We start from the raw sequence: 24,962 nt of genomic DNA on the forward strand, positions 1-24,962 counted from the left end.
GTGCCTTGTTGGAACTTTGCTATGAATGAAATAAAGCTAAAACACTCTCAAGGAATGCTAGATCTGGCAAACACTAAATTGAGAATAGATTGACAGACAACACCATGTAATAGGGCAATATGCCCAGAAAACATTACAGTTAGCAAGTCCCACCTTGGCAGCTTCCCTAAAGCTTGGCATTTTCTTCCACTTTGATCCTTCCTAGTGCAGTATTGTACAAGATGTAGAAACTGAATGCTAGTTATTGGTGATATTGATGGTAAGGGACTGAGTAATAGAAATGCCATTGAATGTCAAGAGTTGGTAGTTAGAACAGTCTGAAGAAGGGTCCTGACCCCAAATGTCACCTATCCATGTTCTCTAGGGATGCTGCCTGACCTTCTGAGTTACTCCAGCATTTTGTGCCTTGGTAAATCAGCAGTTCCTTGTTTCTACCAGTTAGAAACAGGCTCTTTGAGTCAGTGCTGACCATCAAGCAGTCATTTATACTAATCCTAATTTTGGCCTCTTCACATTCCCATCAACAACCCTCGCCTGCTCCAACCCTTGTTAGATTCCAACCCTCATCAGGGAAATCAGATAACTCAGGCCTGATACAACGGCACACAGGCTATATAGGTCAAAGTTTGGCTGGAGGAAGAAGGCTGCCATTGGAAGGAAGGGGTTAGTTATGCATCGATTAGGTTCTGAAGATAGCCTGTATGCCACTGTATCTGGCCAAGACCCTGAGTTATCCAATTTCCTTGTGTGTTCTGTTAGAACACATGATGGAAGGATCATTAGCCTAATGCAGTATCAGATGAGCCGTTGGTTCTTCAGGTACTGAATTTCCCAGCAGTTAGCACCCAAATGAAATTGTTGTATGGTCATTTGGAAGTGTTTGGTTAATGATCCATTATAAGTACTGAGTAATTCCTAGGGGTAATGCTTTTGTTTTGCCAGACGCAGTGGGAAATGACGAATATTTAATAATCACAGGATTGATATTTGTGAGGTAGAATTGGCAGTTGGTGGTGCTGAACCACTGGTTGGTGAGAGGGTAATGTCAGGTTGGGCCTGATTAGCATATCGGTATGGATGTTGGTGTTGGGTGAATAGTAAGCTTGGACGGGTGTGTTGAGGATGAGGATGTGGAGTTTGATGGAGAAACACACAAGTAATTCCCTCAAAGGGAACCTACTTGACATAGATTTACATAGCTGGTCTTGGAACTAATCAGGTAACCACTTCTTAAGTTAGGCCGAAGATCTTTATAGAACGGCACAGGAAAGAATGTGCAAATGAAGTTGTCCTATTCACCTCTACCCCATTGTGGATATTGAACTTTGGAACTGGTGCTGAGAAATATATTCTACCCTTTGTATCTTTCCCTTTGCTCTACATATTATACTTGCGTTTGGCGTGATTGTACTTATGTATAGTATTATCTGAGGTATCACAAAATGCTGGAGTAACTCAGCGGGTCAGGCAGCATCTCTGGAGAGGAGGAATGGGTGACGTTTCGGGTCGAGATCAGTCTGAAGAAGGGTCTCGACCCAAAACCACATCAGTCTGAAGAAGGGTCTCGACCCGAAACGTCACCCATTCCTTCTCTCCAGAGATGCTGCCTGACCCGCTGAGTTACTCCAGCACTTTGTGATACCTTCGATTTGTACCAGCATCTGCTGTTATTTTCCTATAGTATTATCTGATTTGATTGGATAGCATGCAAAGCCAAGCTTTTCTCTGTACCTTAGCACATGTGACAATAATAAACCTAAATCTAAAAATAATAAGAGCTCAAGGTCACAAGTCTTTTAATAAATGGCAGCGGTGCCACCAATGCACTGATGAACAAAAACAGACGATGCAAAATGGACATTTCCATCAGGGCTCCATGCTAGCAGAACTATGACTGTGGTGATTGTAGTGTTAGCCACTTACTGAATATATACAATATTTGCTGGGAACTGGGACTGTTTTAGCATTAGTAATTCAAAGAATACCATCAATAATTAGCAAAGTGGTCACTTCATCAATGCAGTAAATGTCATTAACAAAAATATAATTTACATTTATTCTGAGGGTAGAAGGCAATGAGAAGGAAATGGTTAAAACTTTAAGCGCAGTACAGCCTTACAAATTGAGTGGGATGTATTTTTGTCAGATTATAAGATCATAATTGATAGGAGTAGAATTTGGCCATTTGGCCCATCAAGTCTATTCTGCCAATCAATCATGGCTGATCTATCTCTCCCTCCAAACCCCATTCTCCTGCCTTCTCCCCATAAACCTCTGACACCTGCACTAATCAAGAATCTATCTATCTCTGCCTTAAAAATATCCAGGATAAACTTCAGTTAATGGCATCACTTGCCTTCGAGGCAAAGGTTTTTGTCTTCAAGTCCCAATCCAGAGAATTTATTACATAATTTAGACAAATACTGAGGGACTGTTAAAGTGCTAGTGACGGTGATTTTGGTATGAAATATTAAATCAATATATTGCCCGTTCTTCTGGGTAGTGGCACAATTTCAAAGAAAAGCCAGAGAACTTTATTTAGTATATCAATATCACCAAATACAGATTTTCTGGCCATTGCTATTTTTGTGATGTGGCAATGTACATATAGAGTGTTTCATTTTTCACACTGCAACAGTGACTACACTTCAGATGCTATAGATAGGATTCTATAAACACATGTCCTTTTTAAAAAATGTAGAATTTAATTGTCCAGGCCACACTGTGATTGAAATTATAGTTCTCTCCTTTTACTCTACTATAGGTAGTGCTCAAAGCCTGACCCTGCATGGGTCAGAGTGAAGAGAGAAATTAAGAGCACAGGCTGCAACACCAGATTAGAAACCCCAGCTGGGCAGAAACCAAGATAAACAACAACATTTTCAGGATCACAAACCCATTGCTGAGAACCATTGCAAACGTCATTCTAAACACGAAATATCAGGAACATGAATAAAGAGAGTTGAGAAGGGGATGACAGGTAGTGTTTTCAATCATAGCAAACATCTGATTAACTCACAATAGATTTGATTGTTATTGTCCCTCTGTATAAAGCAATGCTTTAAATTCTCACTTGCTTTAATGGCCCCTGTGTCTGCCTATCCTTTAGAAAATAACAACAGTAAAACATGCTTTGGTTGCATCAGTCAGCAAGATCCCTTTCTTCACACGACCCTGTTGTATTTACTTAAACAGTGTATTCAGTTTAAACTCTAAAGGTTGGTCACCAAGACTTCCTAGTATTATAGTCTGCTTGGACATTCTTGTGTAAAAGGTCTGGACAAACTCCATTGATTGTAATTGATTTGAGTGACACGACGTGCGATAAACATTGTTCAGTTAATTATCCCACTTCCTCAATCTTAAAATACAAAATAAAATCATAAAATGGGTGTGCTGAGAACTAAATACTTGTCTAAAAGCTTTGCTAAAGCAAAAAGGTAATAAAAGAATATTGAACAATTTTAACAGATTTATAAAGATGTAAAAGTACAATAGTGTTATCAGCAATGCAGTTACATCATGCACATGTTGCCTGCATCCTGTGTTATGTTTTTGTATTCATACCTAAAGTCTCTAATGGTTTGAAATCCCTCTCACTTCTCCACTTCTTTCTATTTAATGATACTTAAAACCTCAAACATTCAGTTACTGTCCTACTATTACTACTTTGACATGGGGGTAAATTTTTGTATGATTATCCTCCTGTGAAATGTTGTGGACAATGTCACTCCAGGATAGTACCTTATAAATGTAAGTTGTTGCCGTTAACTACCTTGAGCTACAGTATGTGTGAGGCATCACATAACGTATTCATACACTGACAGCAAATATGAAAATAGCAAAGTAGGCATTGCTATTGTAGAGAAATATCCAAAAACAGTAAAACTCCAATCACCTGACATCTGATTATTTGGAAATGTTGGTCGGTTTAGCATCAGGTGCACCAGATGATATTTCCAGAGCCCCCTCAAAACTCATCAACGGCCCAGTTCCCATGTATCCCTGAAACCTACAATGCCCTGGTTTCCAATGGTCTGAAGAATGGTCCTGATTTGAAACATCACCTATCCATTTTCTCCAGAAATGCTGCCTGACCCACTGAGTTACTGCAGCATTTGTGTCTATCCCTGGTTTCCATGTTTTTTCTGAAATTCACTGGGGCCCTGGTTCCCACAGTTACCTGAAACTCATGTGGCCCCCATTTTCCATGTTCTCCTGAATCTCACTAGAACCCGGATTCCAGTCCAGTCCTCCCTGAAACTTACAGGGTTCACTAGAAAATTAAAAAATATTGGATAACATCATTAAAAAAATTGTCAATTAAAAAAATGTCGAGGTATTAATAGGAATAATATTCAATCGTCCAAAGTACCTGTCAGTCCAACACCACAAACATCCACAGCATGCCAGGTTGTGAGGGCTTTACTATAGCCTGATAGCTTTACATAATCTTCAAAAACGAATTTGATCAGAAAATGCTCATCAAATCTTGGGCGTGCTGAGCTCTTGGTGAACTCTATGCCTGTCAGCACTCTTTGGTGTACTACAGTCACAAGACTAGGCCTTGCACATGCTGATCGCATCACTTCCATCACTGCGGAGGCAAATGTCATGGAGACTCCTGGCAACTTGGCTGCATCCTTTTCTGAGGTGAGGAATGGAATGACTCCATTCTTGCAAAATCTTAATCCACAAAAAAGGACACTGCTGAAAAACATCCTAAAAGCTTCCATTGTCAGTTTTCACAGAGGAAGCTTGAGATAAAAAAATATAATTATAATTAAACGTTGTTTATATGGACTTCACTGAGCCCTTTGATAAGGTTCCAACTGGTAGACTGCTCTGGAAGTCTAGATCACATTACACAGGGAGAGCTAGCTGCCTGGATACAGAATTGGCTTCATGGAAAGAAGCAGAGGGTGGTGGTGTTAAGTTGTTTATCAGGTTGGAGGCCTGTGGCCAGTGGTGTGTCCCAGGGATCAGTGCTGGGGCTATTGATGTTTGTGGTTTATATTAACAATTTAGATGAGAACATGCAAGGCATAATTAGTAACTTTGCAGGTGACTAAAATAGATGGCATCATAGTTAGTGAAGAGGGTTATCAAAAATTACAACAGGATCCTGATCATCTGGGCAAGTGTGCTGAAGGATGGCCAATGGAGATTAATGCAGATTCGTGTGTGGTGTTACATTCAGGGTCGTGAAACCAGGGCAGGACCTTCATAATGAATAGTGGGGCCCTGAAGAGTGTTGTAGAGCCGAGGGATCTAGGAGTACAGGTGCATAGTTCCCTGAAAGTGGCAGCACAGGTAAATAAGGTGGTAAAGGAAGCTATTGGTACATTGGCCTTCATTAGTCAGGATATTCAGTATAGATGTTGGGAAATTCTGTTACAGTTTAGTTTTTAGTTTAGTGTATTTAGAGATATAGCGAGAAAACAGGTCCTTCGGTCTGCACCAACCAGTGATCCCTGTACACAAGCATATTAGAGAGACTGCTTCAGAACAAGAAAGCAGAGAAAGTTACAAAGTGTATAGGCTAATTGTTAATAGGTTTCTGATCACCTATGTTCCTTATCAGGGAAAGCACTTAGAAAATGAGCCTTACATTGACACGTCATTTTTTGCCAAAATTGGTGCTCAGTGCTGACACTGAAGGAGGTCAATGTGATTTTGTCCATTAGTTGTCCGTAACAGTGAGATCTTGCACTTTTTCAGTAAAGTCAGAATCACAGGTCATCTCCACATGCTTTACAACTGATCAAGTGCTTCTGAAATGTAGTCACCATTGTGAAATAAAGAAGATGGTGGTTAATTTGTGTACAGCAAGGTGCTAGAAAGGCCAATGAACCTATTTCAGAAATGCTTTAGACTTTAGTGATACAGCGTGGAAACAGGCCTTTTGGCCACCGAGTCTGCGTCCACCAGCAATCACCCTGTACACTAACACTATCCTACACACTAGGATTAATTTACAATTTTACCAAAGCCAATTAACCTATAAAACTGTACGTTATGGAGTCATAGAGTCATTGAGTGATACAGAGTGGAAAAATGCCCTTTGGTCCAACTTGCCCACACCGGCCAACATGTCCTAGCTACGCTAGTCCCACTTGCCTGCATTTGGTCCATATCCCTCCAAACCTTGTCCTATCCATAAATGTTGGTGGAAACCAGAGCACCCAGAAGAAAACCCACACGGTCATGGGGAGAACGTACAAACTCTGAACAGGTACAGGTACAAACTCACAGTCAGGATGGAACCCGGGTGTCTGGCACTGTAAAGCAGCAGCTCTACTGCTACGTCACTGTGCCACCCCTAAATGGTTAACAGAGTTCAAGAAGGGGGAAATGCTGGAGATAATTGTGATGGGGGAGGTAACAGGACTCATGAAAAGTATAGGTGGGATAAGACACGATCAGCATAAATTTCCAGAAGTGAAATTGTGTTTACCCTACTGAGCTTTTAAGAGGATGTAATTGACAGAATAGATAAGGGAATACCAGTGGATATGCTGCACTTGGATTTCTGGAGAGTTTTTGATAAATAAACATAAACATTTCATGTGGGAGAAGTTAAAGCACATGCCATCGAAGGTAACGTATTTACATGAAATGAAAATTGGTTGATAGCCAGGAAACAGAGTTGGGAATTGATGAGTCTTTATCAGCATCACAGGAGGTAACTAGTGGATTACCGCAGGGATCTGTGCCTGGACCTCAACAAATACATAACATATATCATGATTTAAAAGAGGAAACAGAATGTAATATTGTAAGGTTTAACAACAGCACTAAACTGGGTGAGATTGTGAATTGTGAGGGGGATACAAAGAGGCTTCAAAGTGACTTAAAAACTTGTCAAATGCAGCATAATCTGGATAAATGGAAAGCTATTCACTTTGATGGTAAAATAAAGAATAGTTTTGTACACCAGAAACTGAAGGCAAATGTGCAAGTACAGCGTGGTTAAGACAACAAATGGTAGGTTGAGCTTCATAGCATGACGATTTCAGTACAGAATTAGGAAGTCTTATGGGCTTGGTTAGTCCAAACTTGAAATGTTTTGTGTGTAGTTTTGGTTTCCTTATGTGAGAAGAGATATATTTGCCATAGAGTCAGTGCAACAAGGGTTCATCAGACTGGTTTCTGGGATGGAGCAGTTGCCATTTGAGGAGAGATGAGCTTGTTTAGGTTTGTCCTCTGTAGTGTTTGCAAGAATGAGAGGGGATATAATTGTAACTTACAAAATTCTGTCAAGGCTAGACAGAGTAGATGCAGGTAAGATGTTTCCTCTAGCTGGGGAGTGAAGATTGAGGGGTCACAGGCTCAGATTACGGAGCAAGGCATTTAGGACTGAGATGTGGAGAAGTTTTTATTCACACAGACGGTGGTGATGTTGTGGAATTTGCTGCCACAAAGGGTTCAGCAGGCCAAGTAATTGATTTTTTTAAATAAGGAGGTCAGTAAATTTCTCAACACTAAGGGCACCAATGTGTATGGGGAGCGAGCAGGAATATGTTACAGAAAAAGCTGATCGTATTAAATAACGGAGCAGATTAAAAGGCCAAGTGGCCAACTCCATGCCCCTGTGTTCTATAATTCTATCTTACCCCTACAGGGTTTTTAGGAATAATGCCATGGGATCTTTTGCATGTAGTTTTAATGGGTTAATTTTGAAGAGAAAAATGTCTAAAATAACAGTGACTGCCCAGGAGGTGAAGCAATCCTTTTGTGATATTGATACGGACACTGAGTACTACGCCATGACAAATGGCAGGGGATTTTAAAACCTTTTCAGCCTGGCACTTGTCTCTTTCCTTCTCTAGTGAAAGTTGTGAAAATATTGTAATTTGCTGATCTTTGATCCTTCCAGGCCTGTTTTGGATTAAAGCGGAGTGAGATACCAATCAAATCCAGACTCCTCGTGCTCACGCTGGACTCACCAGATTCATCGGGACACAGTCAAAGGCAAAACCCAACAACTACCAGGAGAAGTTCTCCGCATACTGCAGAGGTTCATGCAGCTCTGGCCAAAACCTGGCATAGCATGGCAACATAAAATGTGTTTACAAAAGTCATAGCTTAAAGTGGAGAGAAATAGAGTCACAGAGTCAAACAGCACAGAAACATACCCTTCGACACACCATGTCCATGCCAACAATCAGGTACCTATTTATACTAATCCCATTTACCAGCATTAGATCCATAGTTTCCTACGAAATATCAATCCACGTGTACTTTCAAATGTTTCTTAAATGCTAAGTCTCCAATGTTTGCCAGCATTAGTCTTGGTATGAGTCACCATTTGGCACTTTAACTTGTTTATTATCATATAACCAAATTTGGATTCGCCTTTTTAGAATGAGATATCAGATGAGCTGGAATTACTCTTGTTCTTTTGACTCCAACTTGACCCTGATCCTAACTCATTTCTCTGATCAAAGTCCTTAACAATCCTTGATATTTAGCAGCAACCATCTAACAGCTAGTTACAAAATCAAGACCACATTTGCAACATCAGAGGGAGACTCTCCACATTTAAAGGCGCCCATTTTAAAAAAAAGTCAAGATACCCCCATGAAGGTCTTAGCAGAATGGGAGACATATTGTCATTGGCAGCTTCCCAATGCATGAGTAGTGCAATTTAAATATTTAACAATGACCTTGCATTCAGAGGAAACAGGGCCTTTGGCTCACCTTATCCATGCCGACCAAGATGGCATTCTGAGCTAGATCTATATGCCCGCAGCTGAACTGAACCCTTTTAAACACTACCTATCAACATAACTCTCCAAATGCCTTTTAAAAATCCTAATTGTATAGCTTCGATACTTTCCTCTATCAGCTTATTCCAGATACAGACAACCCTCAGCGTGAAAATATTGTCCCTGAGGTCCCTCTTAAATCTCTCCCCTCTCACCTTAAAACCTATGGTCTCCAGTTTTAGAATAATGATGGTAAGAGTTCACTTTATCGATGCACCCGATGATTTTGTACATTTCAGTAAGGTCACCCTTCAGCCGCCAAAAGAAAAATTTCCAGCCTATTCAACCTCTTTCCAAAACTCAAGCCTGCAACCCATCATCAGTGGTCGCATACAGCACATCCCATCAGCTGTCACGTAGAGCATATAAACCTCCAGCATTTTCACCACCTCCAACAGGATCCCACTACTGGCCACATCTTCCCATCTCCACCCCATTCCGTTTTCCGCAGAGACCGGAACGGTCTCTCCACAACTCCCTGGTTAACTCATCCCTTCCCACCCAAACCACCCCCTCCCCAGGTACTTTCCCCATGCAGCTGCAGGAGATACAACACCTGTCCCTATACCTCCTCCTTTGACTCTGTCCAAGGCCCTTCCTTGACAGTCCTTTCAGGTGAGACAGAGGTTCACTTGCAACTTCTCCAACCTCATCGACTGTATCCACTGTTCCAGGTGTGGACTCCTATCTACCAGCAAGACCAAGCGCAGGCTCGGTGATCGCTTCACTGAACACCTCCGCTCAGTCTGCCTAGACCCACCTGATCTCCCGGTTGCTCAACACTAACTCCCCCTCCCATTCCCACACCGACCTTTCTGTCCCGGACCTTCTCCACTGCCAGAGTGAGGCCCAATGCAAATTGGAGGAACAGCACCTCATATTTCGCTTGGGCAGCTCACACCCCAGCAGTATGAATATTGACTTCTCTAACTTCAAGTAACCCTTGCTTTTCCTCTCTCTCCATCCCAGTTCTCCAACCAATCTGACTATCCTCCTGGTCAAATTTTGCATTGTATGCCTTGTTGTCACCTTCCCCTAGCTAACAATGAAATATTCTACATTTTCCTTGAACTTTGTCCCCTTTGAACGCTCGTTTTCACACCTTACCCTTCCGTATCTCTCGCTTCCCTCTCCCCTGACTCTCAGTCTGAAGAAGGGTCTCGACCCAAAATGTCACCCATTCCGTCTAACCAGAGATACTGCCTATTCCGCAGAGTTACTCCAGCATTTTGTCTCTATCTTAGGTGTAAACCAGCATCTGCTGTTCCTTCCTATACATTCGTGTAACATACCGGTGAATCTCTTCTGCAACCTTTCCAATTTAATGACATCTTTCCTATGGCTGGACACAATACTGTAAGTATTGTTTCACCAATGCGTTGTAACGACGTATGCCAACATTTGTACTCAATACCCTTCCCAATGAAGGCTAGCATAGCACCACATTGTTCACCTGACTTGCACTTTCAGGAAACCATGCCCAGATGTTTCTGTTTTGCAGCATTTTCCAGGGCTCTCCCACTGACTGTGTAAGTCCTGCCCTGGTTTAACATACCAAAGTGCAACACTTCACACTTGTCAGAATTAAATTTCATTTGCCATTCCTCGACCCACTTTCCTGAATGCTAGATCCTGTTGTGATTTAAGATATCCTTCCTCAACATCCTCTCTACCACCAATTTTGGTGACATCTGCAAATTTATGAACAATGTTAACTCGAGCTCCACGCTTTATTTACTAAGCTGTAAGTGTTTTTACTCGATGTCTGAATACATTAACTGGTGTCATTAGCAATGAAGATGAAAGATGATGACAGTTGTTTTCTGGGTAGATTTTGCCAGTTCTTTGTGAGATTTTAAGATGTTTCTCTGGAGCTGTGGCAGCATTTACTGAGACTGATTTGAACTTTATTGATTTAGTTTTTCTGCTATTTTCAGCCGTATCATAGCATCATTATGATAATCAGACTTGGCAATTTCATTTTTTTTAATCATTCAGTGGAATCATGGATTAAAGATGTTGAAAGAATGTAACATTTACAAAAGGGAAGAGGAAGCTCATTATTTCCATATTTCATTACAACACAGGAGGTCAAAAAAGACATAAAAGTGCTGGAGTAACTCAGCGGGTCATGCAGCATCTCTGGAGAACATGGATAGGTGACATATGAATCAGGACCCTTCTTCAGGCTGAAGGAGGACCGCAACCTGAAATGCCACCTATCCAAGCTCTTCAGTGATGCTGCCTGACCCGCTGTTACTGTAGCACTTTGTGTCTTTTTTCGTAAACTAGCATCTGCAGTTCATTGTGTCCCACACAATGTGTTATACCTCACGCTGCCTGGGCAAGGCCAGCAGCATAATCAAGGACGAGTTGCACCCTGGCCACTCCCTCTTCTCCCCTCTCCCATCAGACAAAAGGGATAGAAGCATAAAAACACACACCACCAGATTCAGGGACAGTTTCTTCCCAGCTGTTATCAGGCAACTGAATCATCTTACCACAACCAGAGAGCAGTGCTGAACTACTATCTACCTCTTTGATGTCTCTTGGTCTATCCTTGGCTGGACTTTGCTGGCTTTACCTTGCACTAAATGTTATTCCCTTATCATGTTTCTATACACTTTAAATGGATTGATTGTAATCATGTATTGTTTTTCTGCTAACTGGATAGCACGCAATAAAAAGCTTTTTACTGTACCTCGGTACACGTAATAATAAACTAAACTGAACTGAACTCAACAGAAGGAGATCATTTGGCTCATTGAGTCTATGATACATCCACCACGTATTTCTCTGCAACCTATCCTCTCACATATGTCAACCAACAGCCCTGATTCTCCTACTACATGAGAAGCAATTTACTGTTGCCCACTAACTGAGAAACCAGGACATCCTTGGGACATGGGAAGAAAACAGCATACCGGAGCAAAACTCATATGGTCTTGGGGATAATGGTTCAAACCCTAAACAAATCGGTGTTGCAGTGAAACTACCTGCAGAACCATGGTGCCACGCTAAGCTTACCAGTATCAAGACATTAAAGTTAATAAAAAACTTGTTGCACCAACTAAACTTTGAGACAAAACTTTTGAAAAGATGGTTAACCTTTTTCAATGGCATCAGGTCCCAATCTCAGACCCAACAACTGGGCCTTGAAAATGGTGCCAAACCTGGTGACTGTTGTATACTGTCTCAGAGCACTATTTCTATACGCTAGTACTGCATCTAAGATGTGCTTATGGATCGCGATACTTGCACTGAACTGTATACTAAAATGAATCCCACTGTAACCTAGGTATATGTGACTATAAAGTCGCATTGAACCCTTTGTTCCACTGCACAAATTTAACAGCTGATATCAGCATCTGGATGAAAGTGCTTCCCTGCAGATTTGAGGCAAATTGTTGAACAGCAAACTACTCAGAATTTACAAAGACAGCATCTAAATGGCATCTGAATTTCACTATGGACGTTTTTGATAGCAAAATATGTGCTAAAATGGAATAGGTCCTTTGGGGCTCGGGGAGAATTGAACCACAGCCACTATTTATAGCAACACAGATTAATCTGGCCATAAAAATAGCAAATCACCAGGATTCATTTCTGGAGGGATAAAAGCTGAGACATAGAAGATAGAATAGTACAGCACAGGAACAGGCCCATCAGCCCAAAATGTAGAATGGATGCAAAAATCAAAAGGATATACTTATAAAAACATTACTGAAGAATCTGAAGCTCTTTAAACCAAGCAAAGAAATGACTGAAGAGTCGCCTGATGGAGATTTTCAAATGTTGATATGATGTAGAGAGAATAAGTTCTTTCTCATAAAAGGGTAATGAAATGGAATCTCTTTAGTCAGAGGGTCGTGAATCTGTGGAATTCATTACCTCAGGAGGCTGTAGAGGTCAGGTCAATGGATAATTTTAAGGTGGAGATTGATAGGTTCCTGATTAATATGGGTGTCAGGGGTTATGAGGAGAAGGCAGGAGAATAGGGTTGAGAGGGAAAGATAGATCAGCCATGATTGAATGGTGGAGTGGACTTGATGTGCCTAATGGCATAATTCTGCTCCTAAAACTTATGACGTTTTAACATATCATATGTATCATCCTTTTGGAGGTGTCTTCAGATTTGGCTTATTACAAAACATCTTTAATAACATTGCTTGGAAGTCACTGACGGTTCTGCTTCCTCTTGGATATGCTATCAAAGACCCATTAATTGTGTGATTGTCGTTGATACTGAGAGCCTGCCCAGTATGAATGATTAACAGAATAACTGGAAGATGGATTGTGATCAGAGGAAGGCAGTGTGCCATTTGAAATCCCACATGGCTCACCGTCAATGGCCACAGTGTCCTGAGAAGGCCCAGCACGCCAACTCCATCTATTCATTCACAGAATGCTGGAGTAACTCAGCAGGTCAGGCAGCATCTCGGGAGAGAAGGAATGGGTGACGTTTCGGGTCAAAACCCTTCTTCAGACTGATGTGAGTGGGCGGATACATGGCAGATGCAGTTTAATGTAGATAAGTGTGAGGTTATTCACTTTGGAAGTAAGAATAGAAAGGCAGATTATTATCTGAATGGTGTCAAGTTAGGAAGAGGGGATGTTCAACGAGATCTGGGTGTCCTAGTGCATCAGTCACTGAAAGGAAGCATGCAGGTACAGCAGGCAGTGAAGAAAGCCAATGGAATGTTGGCCTTCATAACATGAGGAGTTGAGTATAGGAGCAAAGAGGTCCTTCTACAGTTGTACCGGGCCCTGGTAAGACCGCACCTGGAGTACTGTGTGCAGTTTTCGTCTCCAAATTTGAGGAAGGATATTCTTGCTATTGAGGGCGTGCAACGTAGGTTCACTAGGTTAATTCCCGGAATGGCGGGACTGTCGTATGTTGAAAGGCTGGAGCAATTAGGCTTGTATACACTGGAATTTAGAAGGATGAGGGGGGATCTTATTGAAACATATAAGATAATTAGGGGAATAGACAATTAGAGGCAGGAAACATGTTCCCAATGTTGGGGGAGTCCAGAACAAGGGGCCACAGTTTAAGAATAAGGGGTAGGCCATTTAGAACGGAGATGAGGAAGAACTTTTTCAGTCAGAGATTGGTGAAGGTGTGGAATTCTCTGCCTCAGAAGGCAGTGGAGGCCAGTTCGTTGGATGCTTTCAAGAGAGAGCTGGATAGAGCTCTTAAGGATAGCGGAGTGAGGGGGTATGGGGAGAAGGCAGGAACGGGGTACTGATTGAGTGTGATCAGCCATGATCGCATTGAATGGCGGTGCTGGCTCGATGGGCTGAATGGCCTACTCCTGCGTCTATTGTCTATTGTCTATTGTCTATTGTCGGGGGGCGGGACAAAGGAAGGATATATAGATGGAGACAGGAAGATAGAGGGAGATCTGGGAAGGAGGAGGGGAAGAGAGGGACAGAGGAACTATCTAAAGTTGGAGAAGTTGATGTTCATACCACTGGGCTGCAAACTGCCCAGGCGAAATATGAGGTGCTGTTCCTCCAATTTCCAGTGGGCCTCACTATGGCACTGGAGGAGGCCCATGACAGAAAGGTCAGACTGGGAATGGGAGGGGGAGTTGAAGTGATCGGCCACCGGGAGATCAGTTTGGTCAATGCGGACCGAGCGCAGGTGTTCAGCGAAGCGATCGCCGAGCCTGCGCTTGGTTTCGCCGATGTAAATAAGTTGACATCTAGAGCAGCGGATGCAATAGATGGGGTTGGAGGAGGTGCAGGTGAACCTTTGTCTCACCTGGAAAGACTGTTTGGGTCCTTGGATGGAGTTGAGGGGGGAGGTGAAGGGACAGGTGTTGCATCTCATGCGGTTGCAGGGGAAAGTGCCTGGGTTTGGGTAGGAAGGGACCAGGGACTTACGGAGGGAACAGTCTCTGCGGAACGCAGAGAGGGGAGGGGATGGGAAGATATGGCCAGTGGTGGGGTCCCGTTGTAGGTGACGGAAATGTTGGCGGATGATTTGTTGGATCCGCTGGCTGGTGGGGTGGAAGGTGAGAACGAGGGGGATTCTGTCCTTGTTGCGAGTGGGGGGAGGGGGAGCAAGAGCGGAGCTGCGGGATGTAGAAGAGACCCTAGTGAGACCCTCATCTATAATGGAGGAGGGGAAGCCCCATTTCCTGAAGAACGAGGACATCTCGGAAGCCCTAGTGTGAATCACCTCATCCCGGGCGCAGATGCGGAGTAGACGGAGGAATTGGGAGTAGGGGATAGACTTTTTGCAGGGGACCGGGTGGGAAGAAGTGTAGTCCAGATAGCTGTGCGAGTCAGTGGGTTTATAGTAAATGTCCGTCACTAGTATGTCTCCTGTGATGGAGATGGTGAGGTACAAGAGGTAGCACCAATGCAGTCATCGATGTAGCGGAGGTAGAGTTCGGGGATGGGGCCGGTGTACGCCCGGAACAGGGATTCTTCGACGTACCCGACAAAGAGGCAAGCGTAGCTAGGGCCCATGCGAGTATCCATAGCTATGCCTCTGGTTTGGAGGAAGTGGGAGGAGTCAAAGGAGAAGTTGTTGAGGGTAAGAACCAGCTCTGCTAGGCGGAGGAGAGTGTTGGTAGATGGGGATTGGCTGGTGCTACGGTCGAGGATGAAACGGAGTCACTCTACTGGAGTCACTCTACTGGAGTCACTCTACACTTCCATCCCCCACAAGGATGGTCTCGAAGCCCTCCGTTTCTTCCTCGACCGTAGGGGGCAGGTGGGAGGGGAGGGAGGAGTGGGGAGGGGGGAAGGGGGGATGGAGGGGGAGTGGGAGGAAGGTGAGGGGTAGGGAGAGGAGGGGAGGGGGGAGTGGTGAGGAGAGGGTGCTGCACCAATGCAGGAGTGGTTATTACAAATTCAAGTGCGTGACACAGTATTTCTTTACATGACAGTCACCTCAATATTGTCAATTCTGCTGATTGAATATTACCATGAATTTTCAATATGGACAATGTCTGTGTACGTGGTACAGAGGGCAATGTCAAATGTGGGGCAGTATCACACAGCACACTCCCAAGGTCAATAATTCAAAGATCTGGAAGTTCTGGCTCATGAAAGCTGCAGTAAAAGCACAAAGTGCAAGAGTTCATTGTAGTAAAATTCAAAGCACCATACCCTGCAGGACCTTTGCATGTTTAAGACATTCATAATCCTCTCCATGCGCCACTGTTGCCGTTAGTTGGGGCGATCAGAGTCTGAAGGGTAAGGGTGCTGTGTTGGGAGGGCATTGTGATCAACTGCTCTGGATACAGAGGAGAAACTATCAATGTGAACGTGTGGGATGGGTCAGCAGTGTGAACTGGCATGTTTAAACTTCAAGCTATGCTCTAGAGTTCTTTCGTCATGATGTAACAAAGAATCAGGTTGAAATTACGTTTGTGCCTCAACAGACCTTAATTAAAAGAACATGTGAATGAGTTCTTTACTCTTAGTATGAGAATGCTAAGGCACCCATTCCAAATATTGGATAGTTTGATTTTGACTTAAATGTATTGAGTTCAATACAGTCACAGCTACATATGGTATTGTAGGTGAAAATTACTGAGATTCACAGTGATTAAATCAAAACAGCAATGTTTTATGAAGCTATCATTCAAATTGTTTTATAATTTGAATCCCTGACAGGAAAATTAATGGATGTTGACTGTGTTCTCGTTTATACTTGGTGAACCAGAAAGATTATTAAGCAAGTAAGAGTTAATCGAAATGGAACACAATTTAACTCTTTTGGAACTTCCCTGCAGTATCTCCCTTTTGATGTAATAGAGGACTGAGTTTGTGTTGTGGTTCTCCCAGTCTGTCAGTAGGGCTCTTGTTGGGTGGCACTAGCCCAGTTAAACAAGAAATCATTTAAGGTTCCTATCATTTTCTCCAGGGCTTTCGCCCATTTCCTGCCAAAATTAGATTTTGGATCTAAAAAGGATGTTTTGTTCATGCACGCTCTCCTTTGGCTTCCTTCTGCATCGAGGTCAGGTGATGGCAATGTTCAAACTGACAGGAATCATTTGCGTAAACTCTGCTTGCAGTCCAGTGGGACAGTGAAGCATTGCTGCATTGGTTCTGTTCTTTGGAAAAACTATCGAAGTGAAACTGCACCTGTCAGCCTCATGGCCTTGGCTGTAACTTCAGCATAATATTTTAGATGATTTCTCTCCCCACAATCAATACTATTAACACAGATTGTTCAGTGAACTGCAAAATACTGCAACGCCAGGCAGTACTACCATTATTTCTGCCACATTTCTCTGAGTAAAAACACTTACCTCTGGTTTCAAAAACTAGGCAATTCATAATGTAAAACGTTCTCCGAACATTTAAGCTTCAAGTGAAATTACGAAGAACCTAAAACTCACCAGTCCTGCAATGGGAGTTGGCAGACGGTTGATCTTCTTCACAGCCCCAGGCTTTATAGCATTTAATAACCTATGAGTAAAAAGAAGAAAGAATAAAAAGACCTAACATTTAATAGCCTGAAAAATCTTTGACTGAAGCAAATTGAATTAGGCTTTTGCCTGGTCATTGGGTTAAGTCAACCTATCCATCAGAAAGCTCAACTACAGTTAACAAATGATTTATCAGTTGCTGGTTTTAAATGAATAATTGAAACAGGTGACAATTTTAAAAGCATTTTAGCCTTCAATAATACCGATGTCAAGAGACTACAGTCAAGGCAATTGGGTTAACCAATTTTTGCAGAGTTCCAAAAGAAATAGCTCCTAATTTTTGTACACTAAATCCATGCATATCTCATGTAAATACAACTGACACTTCATATTATTGCACTGCAACTGAGCCTTTAAAATATTATCAAGAACTACTGCCCAAGAGAACCAAGAAACCAGAGCTTTGGAAAGAACTGGTAATTTATCTGCAACAGAACTAGCAATAAATGCAACAAGGCAGTTAGTGCTCTTGCCTAACACTAACTTTATGGCACATGGTTCCAATAGTAAAATGTTTTGCAAACAAAGTTAAAAATAATGTGTGTATATGGTGTTGATACCTAATCTGCATTGTAAGATTTGAGAAGTTTTCCCTCATTTGGAAAGCAACACCAAACCAAAGAGCTGCAGTTTGGACATTTTAAACGAGAGACTGGGGCTGATAGCGGAGAAAGGCTGCGGTCAGATTAACAAAGGATGTCACAATCCGTGGGTCCTAAAATGGCCGCAGGACCTCGTGACCAGCCACAAAAAGTAAAAACCTTACATCCCAGTCTCTAGGTTTCTGCAAAGCCACGGCCAGAACAAAGGATGGGTATTGGCCATGCAGAAACCTACGAAACCAGGTCGGAGTCCAGACACTGGGGCGCTGACATCAGCATATTCACAATGCCCCAAGCCGACCTAAACAGTCCATCTCGGTGAGGGGGCACAATAGCCCATAGAAAACTACCTGGTAGGTGATGGGAAACCAGTTAACACCCATCACCTCACAACGAAATACCAATTAACACCGTCTGGACATCCCCGGTATCCCCGAACATAAGCGCAGATCAGAAGAAAACTCATACATATCTTTTTGAACAAAGAGATTCCAAGATCTGGCGGGAGATAGGACGGGTCAGAAATAGTATAACTGGCCACTACTTTTGGGTGAAAAATAAGTCAACGGAAGTCAAGAAGAAGTCAACTGAAGTCAAGAAGAGAGTCAGAAGGAAGTCAAACGAATGCAGGAGGAAGAAACGACAGGCAAGAAGAACAGATGCAAGAGAGAGGAACAGGCACGCAACTCGGGAAGAAATACTGCAAAACGAACAGCCAGTAACCCCAGTAATAGCCCCATGGTGAGCATGTACTCCAAATCCTACATATTCTGGACATAGTTTAGTGTAGAGGGGAGGGTGGTTGTGAATAAACGTTGGGTCTGTATTAAAATATGTGTTGGTCAATGTTGCGATGCGTCGTGCGTTCCCCATCTTACAGTCGTGTATATGTCTTGTAGAACTGTGTGTTTAAGAATTCATAAGTAAAAGGTATTCGTGTATATGTCTTGTGGAACTGTGTGTTTTTAATGATTCATAGTTATAAGTATTCGTGTGATTCGGTACGTGTTTAATAGGTATGTCATATAGCAATGTATAAATATTCGTGGACAATAGTCCCAAGCGCTGAATAAAAGCCTTTTTCATTTAAACCCTGGTTTTCAAATCTGGTCTGGTGGAATTTTTCTGCACTATAAGAGCTCCTGCAACTAAGTCCAGTGTCTAGAACCGTAAGGGGTGAGTGGGTTGAACCACTCACGGGGAACCAGTGTGCACGGCCTGGTCAAGGGATCAGAGCAAGGCACGGGGACCTTAGGTCGGGCGAAAGCTCGGCACAGAAACCCCTTACAGCATCTTAATTTAGAACTGGCTGTAATCACTAACTAATTCTTAATGTTACATTAATTTATGGAGAAGCAAACAGCCGTTCAATATAATTACGGTTTAACAATTATAACAAAACACAAATTATAGTTTGATAGATGTCATTCTCAGACAATTCCATTAGAATACATTCATCTTTGTTCTGTCTGCATTAAAGCCAGAATCATTTACTGTATTGTTTGATGCCAAACTGCTTTATAGGCTGTCACCTTTCATGGAGTGCTTTGTTTTTTAGATTTGAGCAAATATTTACTTTGGGTTTTCACATTTTGGTGGAATGTGAAGGGAAGGCAAGACCTTTTCCGTAAGGATTCAAACTCATTCACACTGCTTCCTGACCTCTGACAGTGCACAATGTGGCTTAATGGTCAGAAAGCACAGTGGGATTGTCATCCCCATAATGATGATTGAGTTTGAATAACCGTACAGTGTATTAAGTGGTAATATTTTACTATGGAACCTATCTTTTTGAAGGGTCATATAGCCAACTGCTTTCTTTATTGTGCATTCATTGTGCATCAGTGCCGGGAAGAAATTCCACTCGCTCAAAATTTCAGGACCTAAGTGTATTGGCTAGTTTCACCAGATTCTGGCAACAAATCTGTAGCATTAGAAGTTCTAAATGCTTTGTAACTTAAACACAAGGCTGGAGAGTAACACAAGGCTGGAGAGTGACAATAACACAACACATTGCCCCAGTATGCCATCTACAACCTATTTTTGTTAGAAAAAAATCTATTGTATTAAAATTGTCGGTACATGTATTAGCAAATAAAGGATACAAATATATCACAACTATTTTGAGAACATACGCTTTCTCCATAACTCTATTTATAATAAAAGGATAAATTATGTAAATGAAATCATCCCAAACACATTGCCTGGCACATCAACTGTCTGGTTATAAAAACAATCAAATTGAAAACATATATTCTACTTTTGTTTTCTTTAGTTCCAGTTTACATTAACATCTTCCACTGGGTTTCTTTGTTCTTATGGGTTTCAGATCATGCACTTTACAAATGCAGTCAGTTAAAATTTTCAGGCTGATGTAATGAGAGTAAAAGGGAAGAATATGAAGATGGAATGAATCCTTTTCATTTGCCGTCCTTGAAGGAGCATTAATAAAGTATTCCACCAATTTCCTTGCACTCAAAATAACTGTGAATGAAAAAAGGTTTCAAAGGAGATGGGAGCTATGATTAACTATGGAACTAAGGCCGTATCGGTCACAGTTATGCATAATTTCCTCCATGGCTGCGAACATTATTTACTGCCTCTTTTTTCATCTTCACAATCACCATCACCATTGTTGTTAATACTCTTAAGTCCACCTTTAAGCTAATGTTCTTTTGGGTCAATCTATACTAGTTGCACTTACTTATATTGCAACATCAATTATACTTCAAGAACTTCTTGGGTATACAGCAATTTGGAAATACCATGAAAAGAATGTGAAAGGCACTGTTTAAATATGTATCTTCATTTTTTGGCAGCAGTAATAATGACATAAACCTCCTTCAGCATCCCTGTTCTAACATTTAGATGTTCTAACATCTAAGTAAATCCTTGAATTGATCATGAACCACTATTTTGCTCAGTCACTACTAGTGTGCACCAGAAGTCTCTTCTTTGCCTTCTTTATAAACTCTCCTTTACCAACATTATCAAGATTCAGAGCACCACAGTGGTGCAGCGGTAGAGTTGTTGCCTCACAGCACCAGAGACCCTGTTCAATCCTGGCTACAGGTGCTGTCTGTGCAGAGTTTGTACGTTCTCCCTGTGACCATGTGGGGTTTCTCCAGGTGCTCTGGTTTCCTCCAACATTTCAAAGACGTGCAAATTTGTAGGTTAATTGGCTTCTGTAAATTGTTCCTGGTGTACAGGTTGCAAAAGTGGGATAACACGGAGCTGGTGTACGTGTTATCGTTGGTCGGCGCAGAGATGGTGGCCCGAAGGGTCTGTTTCCACGCTATATCTCTAAACATTAATTTGGAATTTAGGGAAATTGCACCATTTTTTATCTTTCTTCGTTCTCTGTGAAAACAGTTGCTACTCCCCAATGACACGTTTCTATTTCTTAAGGCCTGGTTGAGAAGATATTTCCTTCAGCTCAATATAAACATGGCTCATTTCATTTACTGTAGTAAAATATCCTAAGGTGCTTCATGCCATGTAAGGAGATGTGGATGAAATCACATGTGTATGATCAAAGAGGTAGATTTAAATGAAAGTTTTAAAGGAGGATTGGAGATAGAATGTCTAACAGTTTTAACACAGATTTCCAGAATTCACATTGGAACCAAATGCACATTTACCAACAATGAAGCAAATAAAATTAGGAATATGCAAGGGGTGAGAATTGGAGGAGTACCAATGCTCAGAAAAGGTAATCAGCTGTGGGACTGGAGGAGTTAACAATAGGAATGTGTAAGACAATGGGGTATCTAAATATGATGATGGACATTTTTAATTTGAAATAAACACAAAGATAATGGGAAAATGAAACTGACTGTGTAGCTTTGGTTTCTTAAGTTTACAAAAGGTGGAAGATGGTAGGTGAACAAGATGTGCAATGGATTAGTGAAGTCTGGAGGTAACAAAAGCATAGATGAGAATTTCAGCAGCAGATTAGCATAGGGAGGAACAGGGCCAGGCATCTTTAATGAGATGAAAATTGATGGTCTTAGTGACATCTTAGATATCTAGTCTGCAGATTCCCTCAGTGGCAAATATTGTAGCAAACAGTCTGGTTTGATCTGAAGTGCCTGTCCAGTTCCCCTTTGAAGACCCTCACTGGTTGTTTCCACAGCACAACACCCATCTAAATGATTGGCTATGAAGGTGTAGAATCATCACCCAATCAAACTGTACAGAATAACAATCCCATTATTCTGGGCTTTGTCCTCTCGTGACTTTAGAACTATTTTTGTTGTTCAGTCTCAAGCGCAGTAAAATCTGGTAACGTGAGGTTTTGATTTCAAATAAAATAATCTGAAGAATAATGTATAGGAAGGAACTGCAGATGCTGGTTTCAACCAAAGATAGACACAAAATGCTTGAGTAATTCAGCGAGTCAGACAGCATCTCTAAGGGTCATGACCCGAAACGTCACCCATTCCTTCTCTCCAGAGATGCTGCCTGTCCCGCTGAGTTACTCCAGCATTTTGTGTCTATAATCTGAGGAATAGCAATTCCCGTTGGCTGTAATTCCTTAAACTGAATAGCAGTATACTTATTATCATCTTCCAAAGACATTAAAGGAAATGGAGAAAAATGTCTGTCATTCTGAGGCTACAGATCCTATTAATTCTGTTAACAATAGAATCTATTTTGAAAAGGCTTTTGCCGAGAAAGCAGCTCCACCTGTGTGTGATTCTGTGCACAAATGTCATTTTGCACATTTTAGATCACGTTACAATCAATATCAGGTCAATTAGTGACAATCGGGCTGGGAAGATTCACTCTAGTGGATCGGGTCCTGTCCAGTATCAAACTGAAGGAAGGAACTACAGGTGCTGGTTTACAAAAAAAGACACAAAGTGTTGGAGTAATTCAGCGGGTCAGGCAGGATCTCTGGAGAACATGGATAGGTGTTGTTTTGAATCGGGACCCTTCAAGCTAAATGTATAATCATAACTAATAATGTCATCCAATGGATACTGACCATTTATACTTTTACTTACAGTGAAAGGTGGGACCTGTGTTTTTCACACACAGTAATAAAAGGAGCAAACAAACTCCTGAGCAAATCAGCATGGGGGCATCAAGCATTTATACACAACCTTTCCCAGACTCATCTAATGCGTATTGGCACCTCTAAAAAGTAAAATACTAAATGTTCAAATTTTTAGAATTTTAATTGTGATGCTCCAATTTTAAACTATTGGTTTTCATATCATATCATATCATATCATATATATACAGCCGGAAACAGGCCTTTTCGGCCCACCAAGTCCGTGCCGCCCAGTGATCCCCGCACATTAACACTATCCTACACCCCACTAGGGACAATTTTTACATTTACCCAGCCAATTAACCTACATACCTGTACATCTTTGGAATGTGGGAGGAAACCGAAGATCTCGGAGAAAACCCACGCAGGTCACGGGGAGAACGTACAAACTACTTACAGTGCAGCACCCGTAGTCAGGATCGAACCTGAGTCTCCGGCGCTGCATTCGCTGTAAAGCAGCAACTCTACCGCTTATTACAAAAAGATTACATAAATTTTAAAAATCAAATGTATTAATGAAATTAGATAGTCACACTCTGCAACATCATGAAGGTGGTCATAGCAGCAGCTGGGAGGTAATTATTTGATTTACATCAGCCAAATGTGTTGTCTGAACTGTTATATCAAAGGATGTGTCAACATTATTACTTTGTTTTTTGGCATCATGACATGTATATCTCCCTACCGTTCTAGATCTCACCATCTCCATCACCGGAGACAGACTATTGACTGACATCTATTACAAACCCACTGACTCCCATAGCTTTCTAGGCTGCACTTCTTCCCTCTCAGCTTCCTGTAAAGACTCTATCTTCTACTCCCAATTCCTCCGTCTATGCCGCATCTGCACCCAGGATACTAGGTCATCGGAGATGTCCTCATTCTTGAGGGAACAGGGGTTCCCCTCTTCCATTATAGATGAGGTTCTCACTAGGATCTCCTCGATATCCCGCAGCTCCGCTCTTGCTCCCCCTCCCCCATTCGTAACAAGAACAGAGTCCCCCTTGTCCTCACTTTCCACCCCATCAGCCCTCGCATACAGCATATAATCGTCCGACATTTTCAACAACCTCCAACAGGCCATATCTTCCCATCTCCACCCCTTTCTGCTTTCCGCAGAGATCATTCCCTCCGCAACTCCCTGGTCAACTCATCCCTTCCCATCCAAACCACCCCCTCCCCAGGTATTTTCCTCTGCAACCACAGGAGACGTAACATGTCCCTTTACCTTCCCCCTCGACTCCATCCAATGTCCCCAACAGTCTTTTCAGGTGAGGCAGAGGTTTACTTGCACCTCCTCCAACCTCATCTACTGTATCCGCTGTTCTAGGTGTCAACTCCTATATATCGGCGAGACCAAGAGCAGGCTCGGTGATCGTTTCGTTGAGCACCTCCGCTCAGTCCGCCTTAGACAATAGACAATAGACAATAGGTGCAGGAGTAGGTCATTCAGCCCTTCAAGCCAGCACCGCCATTCAATGCGATCATGGCTGATCACACTCAATCAGTACCCCGTTCCTGCCTTCTCCCCATACCCCCTCACTCCGCTATCCTTAAGAGCTCTATCCAGCTCTCTCTTGAAAGCATCCAACGAACTGGCCTCCACTGCCTTCTGAGGCAGAGAATTCCACACCTTCACCACTCTCTGACTGAAAAAGTTCTTCCTCATCTCCGTTCTAAATGGCCTACCTGATCTCCCAGTTGCTCAGCACTTTAATTCGCCCTCCAATTCCCAATCTGACTTTTCTGTCCTGGGCCTCCTCCATTGTCAGAGTGAGGCCCAGCGCAAATTGGAGGAACAGCACCTCATATTTCGCTTGTGTACCTTACACCCAACGGTATGAACATTGACTTCTCTAACTTCAAGTAGTCCTTGCTTTCCCTCTCTCTCCATCCCCTTCCCAGTTCTCCCACCAGTCTTACTGTCTCCGACTATTTTCTATCTCTGTCCCGCCCACTCCCTTGACATCAGACTGAAGGGTCTCGACCCGAAACATCACCCATTCCTTCTCTCCAGAGATGCTGCCTGCCTCGCTAAGTTACTCCAGTATTTTGTGTCTACCTTCAATTTAAACCA

The 24,962-nt window shown here is 42.3% G+C and overlaps 1 protein-coding gene across 11 annotated transcripts in view; it reads right to left on the bottom strand.

Annotated features, from left to right (window-relative positions):
• Positions 1-24,962, bottom strand: part of LOC144593565 (LIM and calponin homology domains-containing protein 1-like) — a 304,848-nt gene that overhangs the window by 135,044 nt on the left and 144,842 nt on the right. For all 11 annotated transcript variants that reach the window (XM_078399328.1, XM_078399362.1, XM_078399356.1 and 8 more), the window contains one exon: positions 17,135-17,204. In XM_078399328.1, coding sequence (XP_078255454.1) covers positions 17,135-17,204 — 70 coding nt within the window. The remainder of the gene's footprint in view (positions 1-17,134; positions 17,205-24,962) is intronic.

Source organism: Rhinoraja longicauda, chromosome 1 (assembly GCF_053455715.1).
Source record: "Rhinoraja longicauda isolate Sanriku21f chromosome 1, sRhiLon1.1, whole genome shotgun sequence".
Classification (NCBI taxonomy): Eukaryota; Metazoa; Chordata; class Chondrichthyes; order Rajiformes; family Arhynchobatidae; genus Rhinoraja; species Rhinoraja longicauda.